The following is a 20,519-nucleotide window of genomic DNA, read 5'->3' as shown; positions in this document are numbered from 1 at the left end:
CGTACGATGCAAAACGATGTGGCAGCAGCTGCTTCATCGCTAATGCAGCCACAACATGCTGTTGCACCAACTTTTCGACCTTTTGATGCTGCACTGGAAAGCTGGACTGAGTGGTCACGCTAATTTGGATTCCATGTCGCCGCCTACAGAAATCAAGGTAACGAGCGGCAGCCATTTTTGTTGTCCTCCGTTGGGGTACATACGTACCGTGTGATAGTCAAATTATTTCCCCGCCGCGACGTAGCAACTCTGTCCTACGAAGAAATTTTGTCTGCATTAGATGCATATTTCGTACAAAACGTACGGCAGGTCAGACTAATCGGGAGTGGGTTGCAACCTTGCAAAGCCTCACTAGGGATTGTGCTTTTGAGTGTCAATGTGGACTCCCTTATTCAGGTACTATGGTACGTGATGCAATTGCACAGAACGTTTCTGATGTTTGTATAAGGGAACAGATTTTGAAAGTAGTAAATCCCTCCCCTCAACAAGTGATGGATATTGGATCGGCAGGACACACTTGACTTTGCTCAGGAATCATTTGAAACTTCGCCGGCCGTGTGTCAGGTTAACCGGCCCGCCGGGCGAGCTGCATGGAGCAGTAAACAGCCCTCGCGCCCGTCTGTGCCGCTGCCGCCAGGCTCTCAGCCATGTGTGTCGCGCCAGCAAGCAAATGCAGTGATCAAATCATGCCCGCAGTGTGCTACTAAACATTCGCGTGTGAATTGCTCGTCACGCCAAGCTATTTACTTTTATTGAAATAAAAAAGGATATGTTCAGAGAGTTTGCCAGAAAAAGCTCAGATCGGAATCGAACCAAAAATGCTCAAGCTCAGGAAATTTCGCCCATAGAAATTCATGTAGTTCATTCCACTCCGCGCAGTGCCACTCTCTCTAACAGTGTCTGTGTTCGTCCCAAAAATAGTGTGCGTCGACATCGCTGGAACTCCCGTGAAGTCGCAAGTGATTATGTACCAGTGTCAGTTCACGTTGCACGAGACAGTCGCTCTTGTCGTCAGCAGGACAATAAACTTTTTGTAGACTTGGACATTAACGGCAAAGTGATGGTAGAGCACTTGCCCGCGAAAGGCAAAGGTCCCGAGTTCGAGTCTCGGTTGGGCACACAGTTTTAATCTGCCAGGAAGTTTCATATCAGCGCACACTCCGCTGCAGAGTGAAAATCTCATTCTGATACCATTCTAGCTCGATACCGGAGCTGCACTTTCACTGGTCAATCAAGACACTTACAAACTGCTGGGCACACCTCCGCTGCATGTTGCAAATGTTAAGTAGTTATTCAGGTCAAAGTATCCCTGTGTTAGGACAGTGCAGCCTTCTTGCAACATACAAAGGACAAACAAAACTTGTGTCATTTTACGTCCTTCGTTCTTCTTCTGCACTGAACTTGTTTGGTTTCGATTTATTTCAGTTGTTTAACTTGTCCATAGTCAATCAGGTCCTCTCAGTGAACCAGACTGCCTTCAGACAGTGTTTCTCGTCTATGTGAAGAATTTGCAGACATTTTTGCACTGGGCCTCAGTTGCGCTAAGAACTATACAGCACATTTGGAACTGAAAGCAAACACGCAACCAAAATTTTTCAGCGCGCTCAATGTTCCCCACGTATTGCCTGATGAGGTCGCAAAAACATTACACGATTTGGAACCACAAGGTGTAACTGAACGTGTGCAGGCTTCTCTCTGGGCATCACCCTTAGTAATTTTGCCAAAACCTTCCGGAAAATTGAGACTTTGTGTGGACTTCAAGGCAACAGTGAATCCACAACTAGTGATTGCAACTTTTCTTTACCCCACCCGGAAGATCTTTTTGACAAACTGTGCCCGGGTAAATATTTTTCGCAGTCAGACCTAGCAGATGTGTACTTGCAAATACCGGTGGACGAAGAATCCCAGTGCGTTTTGGTGGTTAACACGCATCTTGGTTTGTATCGATTCAAACGACTGCCATTCAGGTGTGTATCCACCCCTGCATTGTTCCAGCAATATCTAAAAACTGTTTCTGTGTCAGTCCCTACTGCAGCAAATTATCTTGACGATTACCTTGTGATCTCCGGACAGACGGAAGAAGAACATTTGGCCAATCTCTGAATATTATTTCAGGTCTTGCAACAAAATAGTCTTCGCTTGCGGAAGGACAAATGTGTGTTTTTTGCTCAGGACTTGCCATACTTGGGACATGTACTCAATGCCCAAGGCATACATCCCAGTACAACGCACCTCCGTGCCATACAAGACTTGCCATTGCCGCAGAATTTGAAGCAGCTACAGAGTGTGCTGGGAAAAATAAATTACAAGTACCGCTATGTGCTGCATGCCTCTTCAACTTCAGCTCTGCTTCATCGCTTACATCGTAAGGGTGTTCAGTTTGTCTGGACGACGGAATGCGAATGCGCCTTTTGCCAGTTGAAATCGGCGTTGCTTTCCAATACTTGCCTTATGCCATTCAGTCCCCAGAAGCCCCTTTTGTTGATGGTGGATGCATCTGATTTCGAGATCGGTGCTGTGCTTGCGCACAAAGATGGATCGCACGATCGCCCTATTGCCTTTGCGTCCAAATTGCTCTCGTCTGCACAAAGAAATTATTCACAGATCGAGAAAGAAGCATTGCCTCTCGTATTTGGTGTTACAAAGTTTCATGATTTCTTCTATGGTCGTCACTTTACCATAATCACAGACCACAAACCTTTGACATCGCTTTTTCATCCGACCAAGCCCGTACCTCCACGTACAGTGCAGAAATTCATTCGCTGGTCTGTTTTCCTCTCGCAGTACTGCTTGTATTGGTCCACTGCTACACACGGAAACGCCGATGTGTTGTCCCGCTGGTCTGTTGCTGAGGATAGGGCATTCGTTCCTCCGAACTTGCTTGTATGTTCATTGATGCGGAAACTGATGACGTGGTCGAGTCATTTCCGATTGATTTTCGTCGTGTAGCTACAGCCACAGCAGCCGACCCTGTCCTTGCTCCCGTTCTGCGTTTTGTTGCTTCGCAATGGCCCTTGTCAAAGTAACGGATCGGGGACCCGTTGGTTCGCCGATTTTTTGCTCACAAGGAGAGACTTTTTGTACGACGTGGTGTTTTGCTGTTGCGGTCTGATAATGATCAGTCCAGGGTCATGGTACCACGTTCGTTACAGTCCTCTGTCTTACAGCTTCTCCACCAAGGACATTGGGGTATAGTGAAAATGAAACAACTTGCTCGTCAGCACTGTACTTGGTTCGGAATCGATGCCGCGATTACGAATATGTGCTCTTCTTGCATGGTGTGTGCCGAACAACAATCAGCACCACCGTGGAAATTCTTTGCATGGCCAAAAGCCACTTGCCCTTGGCAACGGTTACACATCGATTTTGCTGGTCCATTCTGGAATGCTCGATGGTTGGTTGTGGTAGATTCATTCAGTGATTTTCCTTTTGTTGTCTGGATGTTTTCCATGACGTCATCTGCCACCATCCAAACGTTATCCACTCTCTTTTGCATTGAAGGTCTCCCACAGACTATTGTTTCTGACAATGGCCCACAATTCATGTCCGCAGAATTTCAGTCATTCTGCAAGGCCAATGGTATTCAATATATGACGTCCGTGCCGTTTTCGCCACAGTCAAACGATGCCGCTGAATGATTGGTCAGGACTTTCAAGTCACAGATGTTGAAGCTGAAAGAGTCAAATTCTCAGGAGGATGCATTATTGCTCTTTTTGCCCTCGTATCGCTCTCAGCCCCGAGAGGGTTGCTCACTGGCTGACTTGCTCCACGGTCGTCATCATCGAACCTTGATGCCTTTGCTACATCTGCCGCATCCGGGTCCTGTACAGCAGCAGACACCTGATTTTGCTCCAGGCGAGGTTGACTACTATCGAGGTTCACGGTGTTGGCTCGAAGAGTGCATTCTTCACTGCCTCGGCAGTGCTATGTATCTGGTTTTGGGGGCCTCTGGTGAGGTGTGTCGGCATCTCAATCAGCTACGCCTCTGTCGTCGCACGGGATCTGCCGCTCGCCATCTGCTTTCAGCAACAGTGGCATCCGGTCAGCGCCCCGGGACCCATCTACTGGCTCGCCTCAGCCCCAGGTGTTACCAACGCTGCCTTCCATTTTGCCCCATGGCGATGCGACGCCGCCACAGCCGCCGCCGCCGCTGCCTGTTCTCCTGCCGGTGACGCCCGCAGTGGACGCGTCGCTGCAACCGCCGGGCGCCTCCCTGGGTCTCGCGCCGCCGATCGCTTCCCGTGACCGGTTGTCCTCCTACATGGAACTCTTGCCCACTCCGGAGCACATGTCATCTTCGCCCGGTGGGTGCCCCGGCCCGATAGAGGTCGACCCTTTGGCCCCTCCTGTCTCTCTACGGGCGCATACACCACATGTTGGTGTGCATCCTGGAGCAGGTTGTCAGGCGTTTCCTAGCTCCCCGCGGTCCAAATGGCAGGGTGCGGGTGGCACAGCCTCGCCTGTTGTTGGGCTCCCCACCTCGTCGTATACGTCAACATGGGGTCCTCCCCACGGTGGGCGGAAACCTTATGCCACAACCGTACGCCGATTTGTGGGGGAGGAATGTGGTGTCACTGCCAGACACCACACTTGCTAGGTGGTAGCCTTTAAATCGGCCGCGGGGCGGTAGTATACGTCGGACCCGCATGTCGCCACTATCAGTGATTGCAGACCGAGCGCCACCACATGGCAGGTCTAGAGATACTTCCTAGCACTCGCCCCAGTTGTACAGCCGACTTTGCTAGTGATGGTCACTGACCTCAATGCTCTCATTTGCCGAGACGATAGTTAGCATAGCCTTCAGCTACATTATTTGCTACAACCTAGCAAGGCGCCATTATCCGTTACTATTGATATTGTAAAATATGTACCATCCAGACCAACATTCATCATTAATGGATTAAAGTTAAGTATTCCACCAGCTACGTCCATTGTTTCTAAATTCTAATTTCCTGGTCCTGTTCCAGACCTCACGCCAGCCTGCATGAGCTAAAACGCATGCCTTTCGGCCTCCTTTAGTAACACAGTGTTGGCTCTCCTGCCAACCACAACAGGTAGTATGAATTGGGAGGATCAAGGACCAATGTTGGGACCAGGTTGGCTTTGGTTAGAGAGACTGGTTGCAAAGAAGTGTTTCCACTGTAGGAATTGGGAGAAGAAGAGTTGGTCTTTGGCAAGTCCAATGTGGTTAAACTTGGCTGTGGGGCTGAAGGTGAGCTCTTTGGATAGAACTTAAACTTCTGTGAGACTGAGGTTTTTGACGGAATGGTTAACAACAGCATTTTGGGTTTGCTTGGGTTCCACATTTTGTGGACTTTTGGGATGGAATTTTGGGGGATGTGATAGATAGGGTCTGGGTTGACAAAGGTGTTCACTGTGAATATGATGGGTGTCGATGGATAGTGGTGCCCCGAGCTAAGAGTAAGATGTCAACAGGTTGGACAATTTTGGAGGCAGTGTCTGGAATGCTGCTCCAAGTGTTGGAGTGCAAGGATCTCAGTTTTCGGTATGCAGTATATTTAGTAAGTTTTTAAAGTGCCATACACATATAAGCAAAACAAATACCACCCTGAATGAAATACACTGATAAGCCAAAACATTATGTTCACCTGATTAGTAGTATGTTGGTCCTTCTTCAAAATACAGTATAGCAGTATGGATTCAACAAGTCCTGAATACGTTTCCTTAAGTAAGTGTCGCCAGCTGTCTACCCACATGCCATTTAACTACCTTACTTTATGAGCTGAGATTTGTGAGTGCAGAGCTGGCAACCAAAAGCACCCCAGATGTGTCCCATAGATAAGACAAATTTGGTAGCCAAGACATCAACATGAGTTCAGTACCATGATCTCCAAGCTGTCTGCAACTCGTGGTCTTGCGGTAGTGTTCTCGCTTCCCCCCACAGAGGGTCCCGGTTTCGATTCCCGGCGGGGTCAGGGATTTTCTCTACCTCGAGATGACTGTGTATTGTGTGTCATTCATCATCATTTCATCCTCATTTGCTCGCAAGTCGCCGTAGTGGCATTAAAGAACATGTGGAGTGGCAGCCATAACTGTTGATTATGTCATCACACATTAAGCGATGCACGTGGTCCACAATAATGTTTAAATAGTCTGTAGTTATCATGGTGCCTTTGCTTATTACCACAGGTCCCATGGAGGCCAGACGATTGTTCCCCATAGCATAACACTGCTCCCACTTCCAGTGTCCATAACATTATTTATTTGGTCCACGGGATCTAATATTACACAGTGTGCTACAGATACAGGACAAAATATATTGATATTTACAACGGGAAGATTATTAAACTTCCTGGCAGATTAAAACTGTGTGCCCGACCGAGACTCGAACTCGGGACCTTTGCTTTTTGCAGGCAAGTGCTCTACCATCTGAGGTACCGAAGCACGACTCACCCTCGGTACTCACAGCTTTACTTCTGCTAGTATCTTGTCTCCTACCTTCCAAACTTTACAGAAGCTCTCCTGTGAAGGTCGAGCACACAGTTTTAATCTGCCAGGAAGTTTCATATCAGCGCACACTCTGCTGCAGAGTGAAAATCTCATTCTGGGGAAGATTATTGTTTACCTACAATATACTGCAACAGGTTTATATAAAGTTTTCTTCACTGAATAGTTCATTTGTTACAATTAAGCAAAATGATTGTTCTAGGTATTCTTGTACAAAGGAAAAAGTAGTCACACAACAAGTGAGACTACAAGCATTTACAAAACTATGTCTTGTCTTCGGTACATTTTAGACTTGTTTTGAGCAGCCATTGGCCTGGATGATGCATACACAGGCAAACCTAGTGTAACAAGAAACATTATTCACTTGGCCCATCAACATGTTTCCATTGATCCACGGTCCAATCTCGATGATCCTGAATTCACTGCAATTGTAATAAACATGTCGTTTGGTCAACATGGTAACACCTAGGGTTGTCTGCTGCAGAGCCCCATCTTCAACAATGTGTGCTCAGTGGTGCACTCTGACAATAGATCTGTAACACATCACCAAATATCTTGCTATTCACAGCAGGCAAGCCACTGATCTCAACATTCTGTGATGATGCGATGACAACACCACATCACTTACTCGTGGTTTCACTATTCTTCAACCATTTTTCCCAGACATTCATGAGTGTCGTGCACAAACATTCAACCAGCTTCGGTGTTTCCATGATTCTCGTTATCAGGTGTTAGGCCATGACAATCTGCCCTTTGTTAAACAATGGGAAGTGCACGGTTGTTGCCCTTCCTTTTAGTTGCTTATGCCAGTGGATTTTCCTAGTTGTGGCCAATATTATCACTAGAATGTGTTCTCCTTCTTCTGTGCTCCATTTATATTTCAAGTACTTTGCAATGCCACCAGGAGGCATTTTAGCTCATGGTGGGCTTGGTCATAATGCTTTGACTATCAGTCACCGATGACAGTGCCATTAAAGCAGAGTTATTAGAAAATCCTTCACCAAAGAAGGACACACACACACACACACACACACAGACACACACACAAACACACACACACACACACACACACACACACACACACACACACACACACACACACACACACACACACACACACACATATTGTGTGTGTGTGTGCGTGTGTGTGTGTGTGTGTGTGTGTGTGTGTGTGTGTGTGGGCGCGCGTGCGTGCATCTGTTGTCTATTATTGACAAATGCCTTAATGGCCAAAAGCTTTAATTGTGAGAGTCTTTTTGTTGTGCCTATCTGTGACTCAGCATCTCTGCTATATAGTGAGTAGCAACTTTCCTTCTCATAACATTGTTACTTTCCATCCTGGATTTTCCATTGTTTGATGTATAATTTTGTACGCATGTTATTTTAAACTACATACCAAGTGAAAAATTAGCTAATATGAATCCATTTTCAAATCATTCTTCCATCATACTCCATGTGGCCAAAATTTTCTCATATCAGTCAGAAAGCATAATGATTAAACAGAGTGCAGACATAACTCACAGATTTGGAGGGACTAATTTGACACTCTGACATAAATACAAATAAAGCAAAACAAGTAACATAAAATTTCTTTTACGCATGCAATGCACATATGATGCATAACTGTTTTCATTAATTTTACAGATAACATTACCATGTCAGTGGTATTAATGTTGATACTTGGTAAGGTTTATTCATTGCAACTGACCACAGCTTCGCATGTTGCCACATAGCAAATTTTGACAAATTCTTGCTGCTTCTGAGCACAGTTAAGTAAAAGAAGTGTATTGCTTTATTGGTATAAGTAGACAAAGAGAAATGGCCAAGTACTCTATGGGAGAATTTGGAGAAACAGTTCTCCATCCAGCAAAGTTAAACCTGCCAGCATATGACAGTACACAAATGATATATTGAATCCGTGGGACCATTAGGCAGGGACATTAGATATTTTTCATGAATTGCTACACAAATGTTTTTAATATTGAAAATATAGAAGAATCAATGACTATCTGTAACACTGTGTATAACATTAAGTGGTGGCTCACATCAGCCAGCATTCTACAAAGAGCACATTGTTGACTATCTATCTTGGTAGTCGCATCTTTGGAAAGTTTTGTTTTTTGTTTTATTTTGTAGAATGGGTACACAAGAAAAAAATATATTGCTGATTTCAGTCATAGTGTACTGACTAAGTTATTTTAAAAAAATAAATGAAGCCATCTACCACTATAGCCATCCTGTCATATTTTGGTAGCATCTCATCAGAATCTCGACCCCAACAAAACTACAATATATCCTGGGACCTACACGACATGAGGCAAGTACGAGATGCCATGCATGTGTGGAATTTGTAGGGCTACACTGGCTCAACATTTCATGATGTTTAGGAGCTGGAAATAAAAATTTTATAGGTGTCCTGAGAAACTTGGTAACTCAGTAATAGTCAAATAGGCCTATTCCTCTAGTACATGACAATGATTGATGTATGAGAAGCAAACAAATCTTTAATTTCCATCATATTTATAGGTAGACAAATCTGCAAAACATCTCATCATGGAGATTTTGTTTGCAGGTCAGTATGGCTTGGAATCCAAAAATTTCAGCAAAGCTACAAAACCAGACCACAAATTCTCATCAGTGACCCTACTGAAAAATCATTAGAGGGCCACTCAGCCAACTGTCACCAATGAAATCTGTGAGCGACACACAACAAAAAGATTTGGTTTCATACCCAAGACCTATACCTACTGGGTAGATTGACGAATCAGACCATTATGACTGCCTACATAATAGTGAGTTGGTTCGCCTCTGAAATAAAATACAGCAGTGGTTCTGTATGGCATGGATTTGACAAACCTTTGGTAGGTTTCTGAAGTATGTGGTATCAAATACCTAGGCTAAGGCCGCACAATTCCCATAAATTATGGGCCAGAGCTTAGTGGGAATAGAACAGGAATCTGATAGCATCACGCATGTTCCAACAGACTCAAATCAGTTGAATTTGTTGATGAAGATACCAATGTGACTTCACTATCATGCTCCTCAAACAACTGGAGCACAATACTGGCCTTGTGACACTGCTATATTGCTGTAAGGTACCACTGCCATTGGGTAACACATCAAACATGAAGGGATGCCAAGATGTGTGGTTATGATCATATAGTCCACTACCGATAAGATGCCTCCAATTACTACCGCACCTCCTATGGAGGCCCTGGTGAATGTCTCCAATAACATAATACTGCTTCCTCCAACAGATGCTGTTTATGTTTCAGGTAGCTGTACACTTGGATGACACCTTATCTGGACACAACACTAGAAATGGTGTAACAGTAAATGTGATCCACCTGACCTCGTTACACATTTACATTGACCCACAGTCCAATCTTTAGATCCTTTGCCCACAGTAATCATAACTGATGATGTCACTGTGTCAACCTGGGAACACATAAGGGTCATCTGCTACACAGAACCATCTTCAACAATGTCCACTGAACAGTGCACTGTCCAACACTTGTACCTGTGCCAGCGCTGTACTCTTATCATAAGATCTGCCACAAGTTGCCATCTGTCCTCCTTTCCAGTCACATGCTTGTAATGCCAACAGTTGGCACTTAATATTATGGTGAGCAGTTTTGGTTCCTCGGTATATGTGCTTGAAAAGCTTGACATAATGCAACACATAATTCCAACTGCTTTACAGTTCTAATCAAGCTGGAAATTCAGCTACTGCTGGTTCAGTGTACTCACAGAAAATATTAAACTCCTGTCAACAAATACTTCCTAACCTAAAATCAAACTCCCATTTGTTGAACTTACCACAGGTGTTTCCTGAAACTTGCTCTAACACGTTTCCTGAAACTTACTCTAACACCGACTGTACTGATGGTCCAAAGATCCTATCATTTAATAACATAAAGAGTAGTGGAATGCCCTGAGGTATTTGTTGCTATGGAGTCAATCTGCAACAACGAATTTATTCAATTTAGCACTGACATATTCCACTATACTAAATGTGTCATTACTTTTGGAACTTTTAGAAGATATATTACTCTCTTTCAAATTCTGAAGGTGACAGGTGTAAAATACAGGGAGCGAAAGGCTATTTACAATTGGTACAGAAACCAGATGGCAGTGATAATGGTCGAGGGACCTGAAAGGGAAGCAGTGGTTGGGAATGGAGTGAGACAGGGTTGTAGTCCCTCCCCGATGTTATTCAATCTGTATATTGAGCAAGCAGTGAAGGAAACAAAAGAAAAGTTCAGAGTGGGTATTAGAATCCATGGAGAAGAAATAAAAACTTTGAGGTTCGCCGATGACATTGTGGTTCTGTCAGAGACAGCAAAGGACTTGGAAGAGCAGTTGAACGGAATGGACAGTGTCTTGAAAGGAGGATATAAGATGAACATCAACAAAAGCAAAACGAGGATAATGGAATGTAGTCGAATTAAGTCAAGTGATGCAGAGGGAATTAGATTAGGAAATGAGCCACTTAAAGTGGTAAAGGAGTTTTTCTATTTGGGGAGCAAAATAACTAATGATGGTAGAAGTAGAGAGGATATAAAATGTAGACTGGCAATAGCAAGGAAAGTGTTTCTGAAAAAGAGAAATTTGTTAACATCGAGTATAGATTTAAGTGTCAGGAAGACATTTCTGAAAGTATTTGTATGGAGTGTAGCAATGTATGGAAGCATAACATGGACGATAAAAAGTTTGGACAAGAAGACAATAGAAGTTTTCGAAATTTGGTGCTACAGAAGAATGCTGAAGATTAGATGGGTACATCACATAACTAATGAGGAAGTATTGAATAGGATTGGGGATAAGAGAAGTTTGTGGCACAACTTGACCAGAAGAAGGGATCGGTTGGTAGGACATGTTCTGAGGCATCAGGGAATCACGAATTTAGTATTGGAGGGCTGCGTGGAGGGTAAAAATAGTAAAAATCGTAGAGGGAGACCAAGAGATGAATACACTAAGCAGATTGAGAAGGATGTAGTTGCAGTAGGTACTGGGAGATGAAGAAGTTTGCACAGGATAGAGTAGCATGGAGAGCTGCATCAAACCAGTCTCAGGACTGAAGACCACAACAACAACAACAACAACAACAGAAGATATATGTCCATTAACACTTGCATTAATCATCAGATTCATCCATTGTCTCAAACAGAGAAGCTGCAAAACACTGTAGGCATGTTTAAGTAATTGTATATCATGCCTTACCTGTCCACATGACAGAGATTCTGCGAGCACCCCAACATTTTGCATTGTATTCTTCCCAGGCCCAGTAAGTGTCAACACAAAGGCATAAAGCATGAGGGCCTGCCGGCCGCGATTTACACACAGTTGAGGAAGAACAAGCACCACAATGCATCTACAAAATAAAACAGTGATACAGTATTTTTCATTGTAAATAACTCAAAACATGATAGTGTTAAATCTGACAATTATCTTTGATTTTAAACTTCACACACACACACACACACACACACACACACACACACACACACACACACACACACACACACACACATACACACTGACTGAGAGACCAAAGTGACCACCTGCTTGACAGCATGTAGGTCTACCATCAAAAAGCAATACAAAAGTGATTCTGCAAAGGAAGGAATCGAAAAGTCTTTCAAAAGTTGCTGAAGGTGCATGACACCTGTTGCCTATGCACATTCTGGTCAATTATGGACCAATGTTGCCCAGTATCATCCAAAATGTGTTCCATCAGTTTCAGATCAAGCTAATCTGTTGACCCAACCATCTCTGTGAGATCACTATCATCCGCCTTGTGACATGACAGACTGAAAAGATATCTGAGGTGGCTTGTTTTGCTTCAAGTGCTTAGGTGCTCATCTGTGCAGCAATCTGAGGTTTGATTGGTGCCTGGTAATCATGGAGCAAAGGTGTGGCAGGACACACATGCTGCTGTCAGATTTATCAGGAACTGAAGGTGACATTATGGAAGGGCGTTAGCAGTTCCTAAAAACACGGCCATCATGATACACACATGGAGATGGAGTGTAAATCAGTAAGCATACATCAGGTCCCGATACATCAAATTACAGGGATTAACTATTTTGATGTATAGGCTAGTAATGGAAGTGAAATATTTAATAAGTTAACGGGTGGAAAAGGAATCAGAAATGACTTTTTGCAATAACATCCAAGTCTGTCCCTACCCAATCCCAACACTTGCCAAAAGGACCACATACCTGTGGGGGACCAAGGTGCAAGATGTGCCCAATCCAGCCACTCAGCACTTCCTGTTCCAGTACTGTCACAAATTTATCCTACCCCTACTCATTTACCAGCTCTGCTGCAATCACTGCACAGCTTTTTATATTGGTATGATTACTGACCAGCTGTCCAATAGGATGAACGGTCACCACCAAACTGTGGCCAAGAGTGAACTAGATCACCCTGTGGCACAACATGGAGCTAATGCTTGATTTAAATGGTCGCTTCCCCATCTGGATCCTGCCAAGCCATTTGGATCCTCCCCTCCACCACCAAATTTTCTGAACTGCACAGATCAGAGTTATCCTTACAACATATCCTCTGCTCCCAAAATTATCCTGGCCACAATCTACAGTAATGTACTGTGCCCACACCCTCCACTAAACAGGTTCCACCCTCTCTGTGCTATCATCTCCTCTCCTTCTTCATCTCCCATGCTCTTTGTTTCCTGTCCTCTGTTAATGCACCTGCCCATCTTTCCTTGCTCCTCTCCTTTTTTCCCCACCTCCCTGCCCCACTACTCTGCCCTACAACCTCCTGGCACTGCACCTGTTGGCATTCCAGTCCCTGCACATGCTGCCAGACAGTGTTTGTCACCTATACACTACTATCCGTTCTCCTTCCCCTGCCTTGTCTCTTGCAGGCTGCTGCTTGCATCCCACATGATAGTTGCAGTCTGGACTGAGCTCACAGTGTTATCTCAAATTGCATATTTGCATGAGGTGTACTTGCTTGTGTATAAGAGTGGTGTGTGTTTCTCCTTTGCTGATGTAGGCTGTGGCCAAAAGCTTTATGTAAATGTCCTTTAATTGTGCCTGTCTGCAACTTAACACATCTTCTTTATTGTAAGCAGCAATCTATCTTTTCCTACATTGTTGACATTCCTACCTGGAGTTTCCATTGTTTGATTCTGCACAACAGCTTTCCTTCTATCCTACACTACTGTGATGTTTTCCTTTGTTACTCTTCTCTGAAACACTACTCTTCTCAGTGTCCATTCTTTCTGTTCTTTCCTGCATTTATTCACTGCCTTCCAAACTGCACCTACTTCCGAGCCACGCTGTATTAACAATGATCTGTGCACAGCACAGGCTTCGTGACTGCATGGATTGTTGATGCAGCGTCTGATATCCTTGATTCTTTCGTCCAGTAGCTATAATTATATTTACTCCTATTGATTCCACTTCATCCCTCATCCTGATGTTCTTTAGCATATTATTTTCCACACCTGCTCATACCACATGCATATTCTTACTTGACTGACAAGCTTTCACACATCTTCACGTACTTTTACGTATTTGTTCATGTTTTTACGTATCTGTGCTTGTTTTTGTGTGCCTGAGCATGTTTCTATTTGTCTTTAAGCATCTTTTCTCTTAGCCAGCTCCTCTCACAATCATCATCTATTTTGCCTATTCTGCATCACTACCATTTCCTTTACACCATTCCTACCACAATGGATCCCTACACCATTTTTCTGCACCAGTTCAGAAAAGTGCCCCTTTCCCTGGCTAAAATCCACTCCCACATCCTATTTCTGAAATATTAACCATAAAGATACCTTTCTCTGGATCCCGCCCCAGCTTTCACAAAGATCTTCACCTTTTCAGAGTCTGCCTATCCCTGGCCTTCACAAACCTGGTACTGAGAAACCACATCTCCAAGGCATAGGCATCCCAGAACCATCTCTGTTCCCTCCACACAAAATACTGCTACTGTGCAATTCCTGCTCCATAAGTCACATCTCTCAAATTGAATCCCTTGCTCTCCAGCACCTGAAGGAACATTCAGACACCACTTCCATAAGTTATCCAACCTGCTAACATCCTATCATCATCTCAGAGCACCAATATTCAACCCCTATCCTACCCACAGTGTTCCTCCTCGTCCATCTCTCATAATACTTAAACACTGCGCAGCTGACCTTTTAAACTTGAGCATCCCCCCAAAACTCCATACCAGAGACACAATGAATCCAGAACAGCGGCTGCTGGTGCCACTGGAGGAGATTTGATGATGTGTCAGGTAAGCACTGGAGCACAGGGCCAGAAAGCATGGGGTGTGGGCACACCTGAGGGTTGTGGGCCCATGTGGCGCCCAACAATAGCACCAGAGTGAAGGGTGCCATCACCATCTCTGTGTCATCATCAGCAGACAGATCCCAGGGAGGAGGAAATGGGGCTGGGCCCACTGGTGATAATTGCTGATTCAATTATGGTTAAGGGGGCCAGTGGAGCAAGCATGGCCGGCCGCGGTGGTCTCGCGGTTAAGGCGCTCAGTGCGGAACCGCGCGACTGCTACGGTCGCAGGTTCGAATCCTGCCTCGGGCATGGATGTGTGTGCTGTCTTTAGGTTAGTTAGGTTTAAGTAGTTCTAAGTTCGAGGGGACTGATGACCATAGATGTTAAGTCCCATAGTGCTCAGAGCCATTTTTTTTGGAGCAAGCCTGACTGAAACAGCAGGCTGCGGCAAAGGATATGAGATACCCTCGAGCTGCCGTACAAACCTGACCACAGCAGGTGCAGTGCAGGCCTTAGAAGGGGAAGGATCATGTATGGCTACCGGCTGTGAAGCAACTCGGCTGAGCTCCGCTTCCCCATAGGCATGAAGCAACATGTGCTCATAAAACAGAGAAGGATATCGTATGGCAAAGCTCTCACAAATAACTTTTTCATTTGGGACTTGAACATACACAGCAGTCATTCTGACATGCCATTTGATTGAGGGTGGAATGGCAAACCTGTAACATGATGAATGCTGTGATGGGAACAAAACAACTGAAAAGTGTGAGAAATGAACCGGGACCCATTATCATAAGCTATGGTACAAGGGAAATCCACAATAGGGAAAATCCAGAAAAGCGTACAAATTGTAACCTCAACCAACGTTGAACACACTGCAGAATGAAATGAATCCGGGGAAATGCATCCATGACCAAAACCAATAGGGATACAAAGGGGACCCACAAAGTCTACATGAATGCATTCCAATGGCTGCCATGGAGCAGCCACGGTGACAGAGATGCCCTGGAGCTGCCTGTTGTTGGGCACACTGTTCACAAGCCACGAGAAAATGGACAATTTCACCATCAATCCCTGGCCAGAAAACATCTCCTAGTTAAGTGTGCAAACTCCCCAATGGCCCTGGTGGCGAAGGCATAGAACCTCACACCATAATGCAGTGAAAATGACTTCTCTGGGAGAGAGATCTTTTGTGGACAACAATGAAACACCATCAAAAACAGAGAGGCAAAACTGTAAGGAAAAATAGTTGAACAAGCTGTCCAAAGCTCGAACCAGCAGTTTATCAGGCCAGCCTGTTGAACAAACCGAACCCCTGGTGGAAAACGGCGTCAGCGACAATGGCAGCTCTAGGTGTGAGCTTGTAATTGGGAAACCCTCAACTGCGGTCTGTGTTTCAGTATCAAGATTGAAGCAAAGCAATGCTTCACAATCAAAGCCGGGATCAGGACCCAAAGGAAAGCATGACAAGGCTTCCACATTGGCTTACATTGGCTTTTTTAGACTTAGGTCAAAAATGGATTTCGGAATTGTAGTGAGATGAGAACAGTGCCCAGCATTGAAAGCAGTGTGCTACCTTGTCAGGCACAGAAGTGTGATGGTTAAACAAGGAAATTAAGGGTTTATCATCAGTGATAAGGTGAAACTTAAAGATATACAGAAAAACATGAAATTTAAGATTGTGGTAAGAGCTTTTCTTTCCACCTGAGAATAATGCTGCTGGGCTGGAGTGAGAGATTTAGAGGCAAAAGCAACACCCATCAGTCACCAAAACTGTGCTGGTCTAGAGAGAATGTAGCTACACAAGGGCTGAGAGTAGTTTCAATTTCAACATTTGTAAAGCACATTCGCAGTCCGGGCACCAGCAAAAAAGTACATTCTTGCATAACAAGGCATGCAACAGATGGGCCAATGTGACAGCCCCTGCCAGGAATTTATGTTAATAGGCTATTTTCCCTAGGAAGGCCTGATGCTTCTTCATGCACAAGGGGTGAGGCATAGATGTAACTGCAGATATGTGGTCTAACAGAGAACGAATCCCACCCTGCAAGACCTCAACCGCTAAGTAAACAATAGAAGGTTGAAAAAATTAAGATTTTGCTAGGTTACACTGTAAGCCTGCAGACTGTAAGACAGAAAATCAAGTGTGCAGGTTTGTCTAATGATCGGCAGTGGAGGAACCTGTGACAACATCATCCAGATAATTAATGCAACCCAGGAGAGGCATAGTCAACTGCTTTAAAAATCAATGGAAAATAGCAGGGGTGCTAGTCACACCAAAAGGATGGTGCAAATATTGATAGCAGTCAAAAGGAGTACTCAAGACCAGAATTTTTCAAGAGTCTACATCGACAAGAAGCTGCAGATATGCTTCAGACAAATCAGTTTTAGAAAAGTACTGGCCAACCAATATTTTCGCCAACAGTTTCTCCTGACATGGGATAGGATATGTATCCATGGTTGACTGCACGTTGACACTCATACTGAAGTCACCAGTTTCCTTAACAGTTTCCAACTACAACCAGCTCGGCACATTCACACTCATATGCAATAGTCACAGTATGCAGCACATGTTTTTTAATGTTTCCTTTGACGTACAACAAGCAGGTATTTTTATGCCATAACATATCATTCTTAGCTAATTGGTGATACAACTGATGTGTGTGTCTCAATTCATGTTGTCCTGAATCCATATTCGTAGAAATATTGTTGAATTTAAAGTTTCTAATTGTTTATTAAACAGATTTATGGTAGGAGTTAAAGGATGTTTGTTGTGTGTGGTGTGAACGTGCACTGCAACAGTTTTCTTTGTCTTAACAATAAGATGGTTAGCAGGGTGTATACATGGACAAGGAAAAAAAATTCCTGGTTAAAAATACACTTTCTCCCGAGTGGAAACATAGTTTTTCCCTGTTAATTGACAGTATATTTTCTCTTGGAACTGTATAACTTTGAATGGTTATACATGCGCATAGAATTTCCCATCACTTTAGAAAACGAAACACATTTTGGAAAGATTTTGGTGTGCAGTAACATGTACGCTACATATCTTCGTATTACGAATGTATAAATTCAAATTCCACCAAACACCGCATGTTACTTCCCGAAGCATTGAGATCAAGATTGCGATGCGATTTGTAAGCTACTCATAGCCCAAGTCACGTGATCTCGCCAGCCAATGACAGCACATATTCAGAGCTTCGGACACGTGGTGTAGTCAGCCAATAGCAACATCACTGTTAAGCAGCACGAACACACAAACAGAAAAAGTTAAGGGTTTAAATTAACGTATATGATGTTGCTATAAGAAAAACAAAACTTTCACATATAATATTGGTCTCTAAGGTCAATATGCTGCAAGAGAGCTAAGCTTTCACATATAATGTTGGTCTTTTATGCAGGTATTACATTTTAAGATATATCACACAAATGTGCTAGTAAATTTTTTAATAACAACATAAAAGCTGAGTGTCAGATTTCCAGTGAAGTAGGCATCGACCTGATATTAAGCTTTTCAATGTCGTTTTGGGATGTAAATTTCCTTGGGTACCAGTACTTTGTTATCTCATATCTGGTTCTTTGTTATGGCATAATGTCATACGTGCTAGAAGATGAAAACGTACACTTGAAATGCTCCAAACAGTTGAAACTGGCCAATAGTTTGAAATTAAACACTTTGTTTCAAATATATTGACTGCCTCAGGGAAAAACATTAACAAAGAATATTTCTTCAGCAAACCGATAAAAATAACTTCATTGTTCTGCATGGCAATTAATGTTTGACTGCCAGGAAGGTGGAAATAAAATAAAATCTGAAACTAATAACGTATTTTAGCCTTCTGTAATTATGTGAATATATTTTAATTCACATGATAGCTCCCGGCCAAAGAAATCAATTTTGTTTTCATTTGACGTGAGTGTAGTAGACAAAGCAGAAACAGCAAAATCACTAAATGTAAACACGGGTCACATGGAGACTACCCGCTTCCCTATTATAACTCAGACTGCTCAGCGCATCAGACCCATATCTACGACTGGGGCAATAGTAGATAGTGGCATTCCTTGAGTGTTTGGGATACAACGTCAAAAATTTAAAAACAAAAATCGAATTTTCAAAAATATGTTCATATTGTAGCGCACATCTTTCTGAAGAGTCTGATACATAAAACGTCGTGTCCGAGGAATTGTAAGACATTTTATCTAATCTTTAGTGTGCCAAAGTGCAGCGCCACACCTCTTTACACAGCATTCTTCTATCACACGTCATTGTATTTTGGTCTGTGGAATTGAAACGTGTATATTTTGTACTGGATGCTATCAAACTATATTCAGGACAGTGGAAATTAAAATGTCCTATGGTGCCTCTTCTGCTCCCAGTCGGCCAGGTTGACATCCTGCCCCTCTTTTCAAACATGAGATCGAAAAGCAGTAGTGCGAAATTTTTATAGAAATTTGGAATCGTCTTATTCTTCGATAATTTGTGTGATGTCCCTGTTTCTTCTCCTTCCTCGTTCTAACAAACAATGTTGTCATCACTAATTCTGTATCTATTCCTGCCAATGTCAAAGCTTATTCGGCGGTCAACTTCACTAACTCTGCCAGAATCACCAGTTTAGTTATCCCGCGATTAATCTCCGGTTTGGCATTGTTACGTGTTCGTACAACACGTTTTCTGCGCTACTTCCAGAATAGACCTTAAGGCGGCTGCTAGCCGGAGATGGTACAACTGGCCATTGCTAGTATAGCGATCTGGCCAACAATTTTCTGTCAAAATTTCATTTTCTTGGATACACCGAGAAGATAATACGTAATCTTTCTTACCTATTATTCGTGTTAGTCGTTTATTCGCACTCTGGTAGTCTGAATCTATGGATTTTGCTGGTAATCGTAACAACGATCATCATTTGCAAACCCTATCAACCACATAATCAGAGAGTGGTTGGCTTTCTTTCTTTCGACTATACTCTCCTCAGCTCATATAGCCCCTTTTGTCCGCAGGTAAGTTTATTTCTAGATGTGATGAGGATTCCACTGACAGAGACATCACGTACACTATGCACGCATTCACAAATCAACATATGATTCATTCAGAAATCAACTTAGAATGAGTTCAACAATGTTCCAAAGCAGACAGGGACACCAAGTTTCAAAGTCATACGAATAATTGATGGACCAACGTGCGCTGGACGCTCTGTGAAACAAGGTTGGACCCGCCAGTAAAAATTTTCCTGGCAGCACCTAGCTGCCTTTTTTTTTTTTTTTTTTTTTTTTTTTTTTTTTTTTTTTTTTTTTTTCTGCGACTGCTTACACAGCCAACAGTCACGTTTCTGTAGCTTCTGTAGCCAGAAGCGGAAGATACTACTCAACTGTGCATGCACATGACCCCCCTCCCCCTCCCCCTCCCGTAACTGCTAAAACAAATCTAATGTTAACAGTTGTGACATCATGCTCATGGGAGGCAATTTGTTGTTACGAAGCATTGCATAGTCTTCCTAAAGCCTTTGACACATTTCGCTGTTGGCAGACGCTTGTATAAGCACTGTGTTTTGTTGCTGTATATGGCGCACTTTCTTTGCAATTTAAGTTTTATTTTAGTTTTTTCTCTCGTTCATGTTTTATGGCTGCAGTATTATTCTGCAGTAGCAGGATACAGTAATATCTTTTGTTAGAGTATTGGTTCTTACCAGTCACAATCACAAAAATTTAACTGAGAACAAAAACAATGAAAAATTCCCGGAATTCAAAAAAATTCCCGGGTTTTTGCTGGTTTTGTCCCGGATG

At 43.4% G+C, this 20,519-nt stretch overlaps 1 protein-coding gene across 1 annotated transcript in view; it reads right to left on the bottom strand.

The window, feature by feature from the left end:
- LOC126285668 (DC-STAMP domain-containing protein 2) overlaps positions 1–20,519 on the bottom strand; it is a 287,117-nt gene that overhangs the window by 229,342 nt on the left and 37,256 nt on the right. Inside the window, exon 4 of the mRNA XM_049984879.1 lies at positions 11,692–11,842. Coding sequence (XP_049840836.1) covers positions 11,692–11,842 — 151 coding nt within the window. The remainder of the gene's footprint in view (positions 1–11,691; positions 11,843–20,519) is intronic.

This window comes from Schistocerca gregaria, chromosome 1 (genome assembly GCF_023897955.1).
Source record: "Schistocerca gregaria isolate iqSchGreg1 chromosome 1, iqSchGreg1.2, whole genome shotgun sequence".
Classification (NCBI taxonomy): domain Eukaryota; kingdom Metazoa; phylum Arthropoda; class Insecta; order Orthoptera; family Acrididae; genus Schistocerca; species Schistocerca gregaria.
Note: the sequence above shows the minus strand (reverse complement) of the source record. Positions and strands in the feature narration are given on the sequence as shown.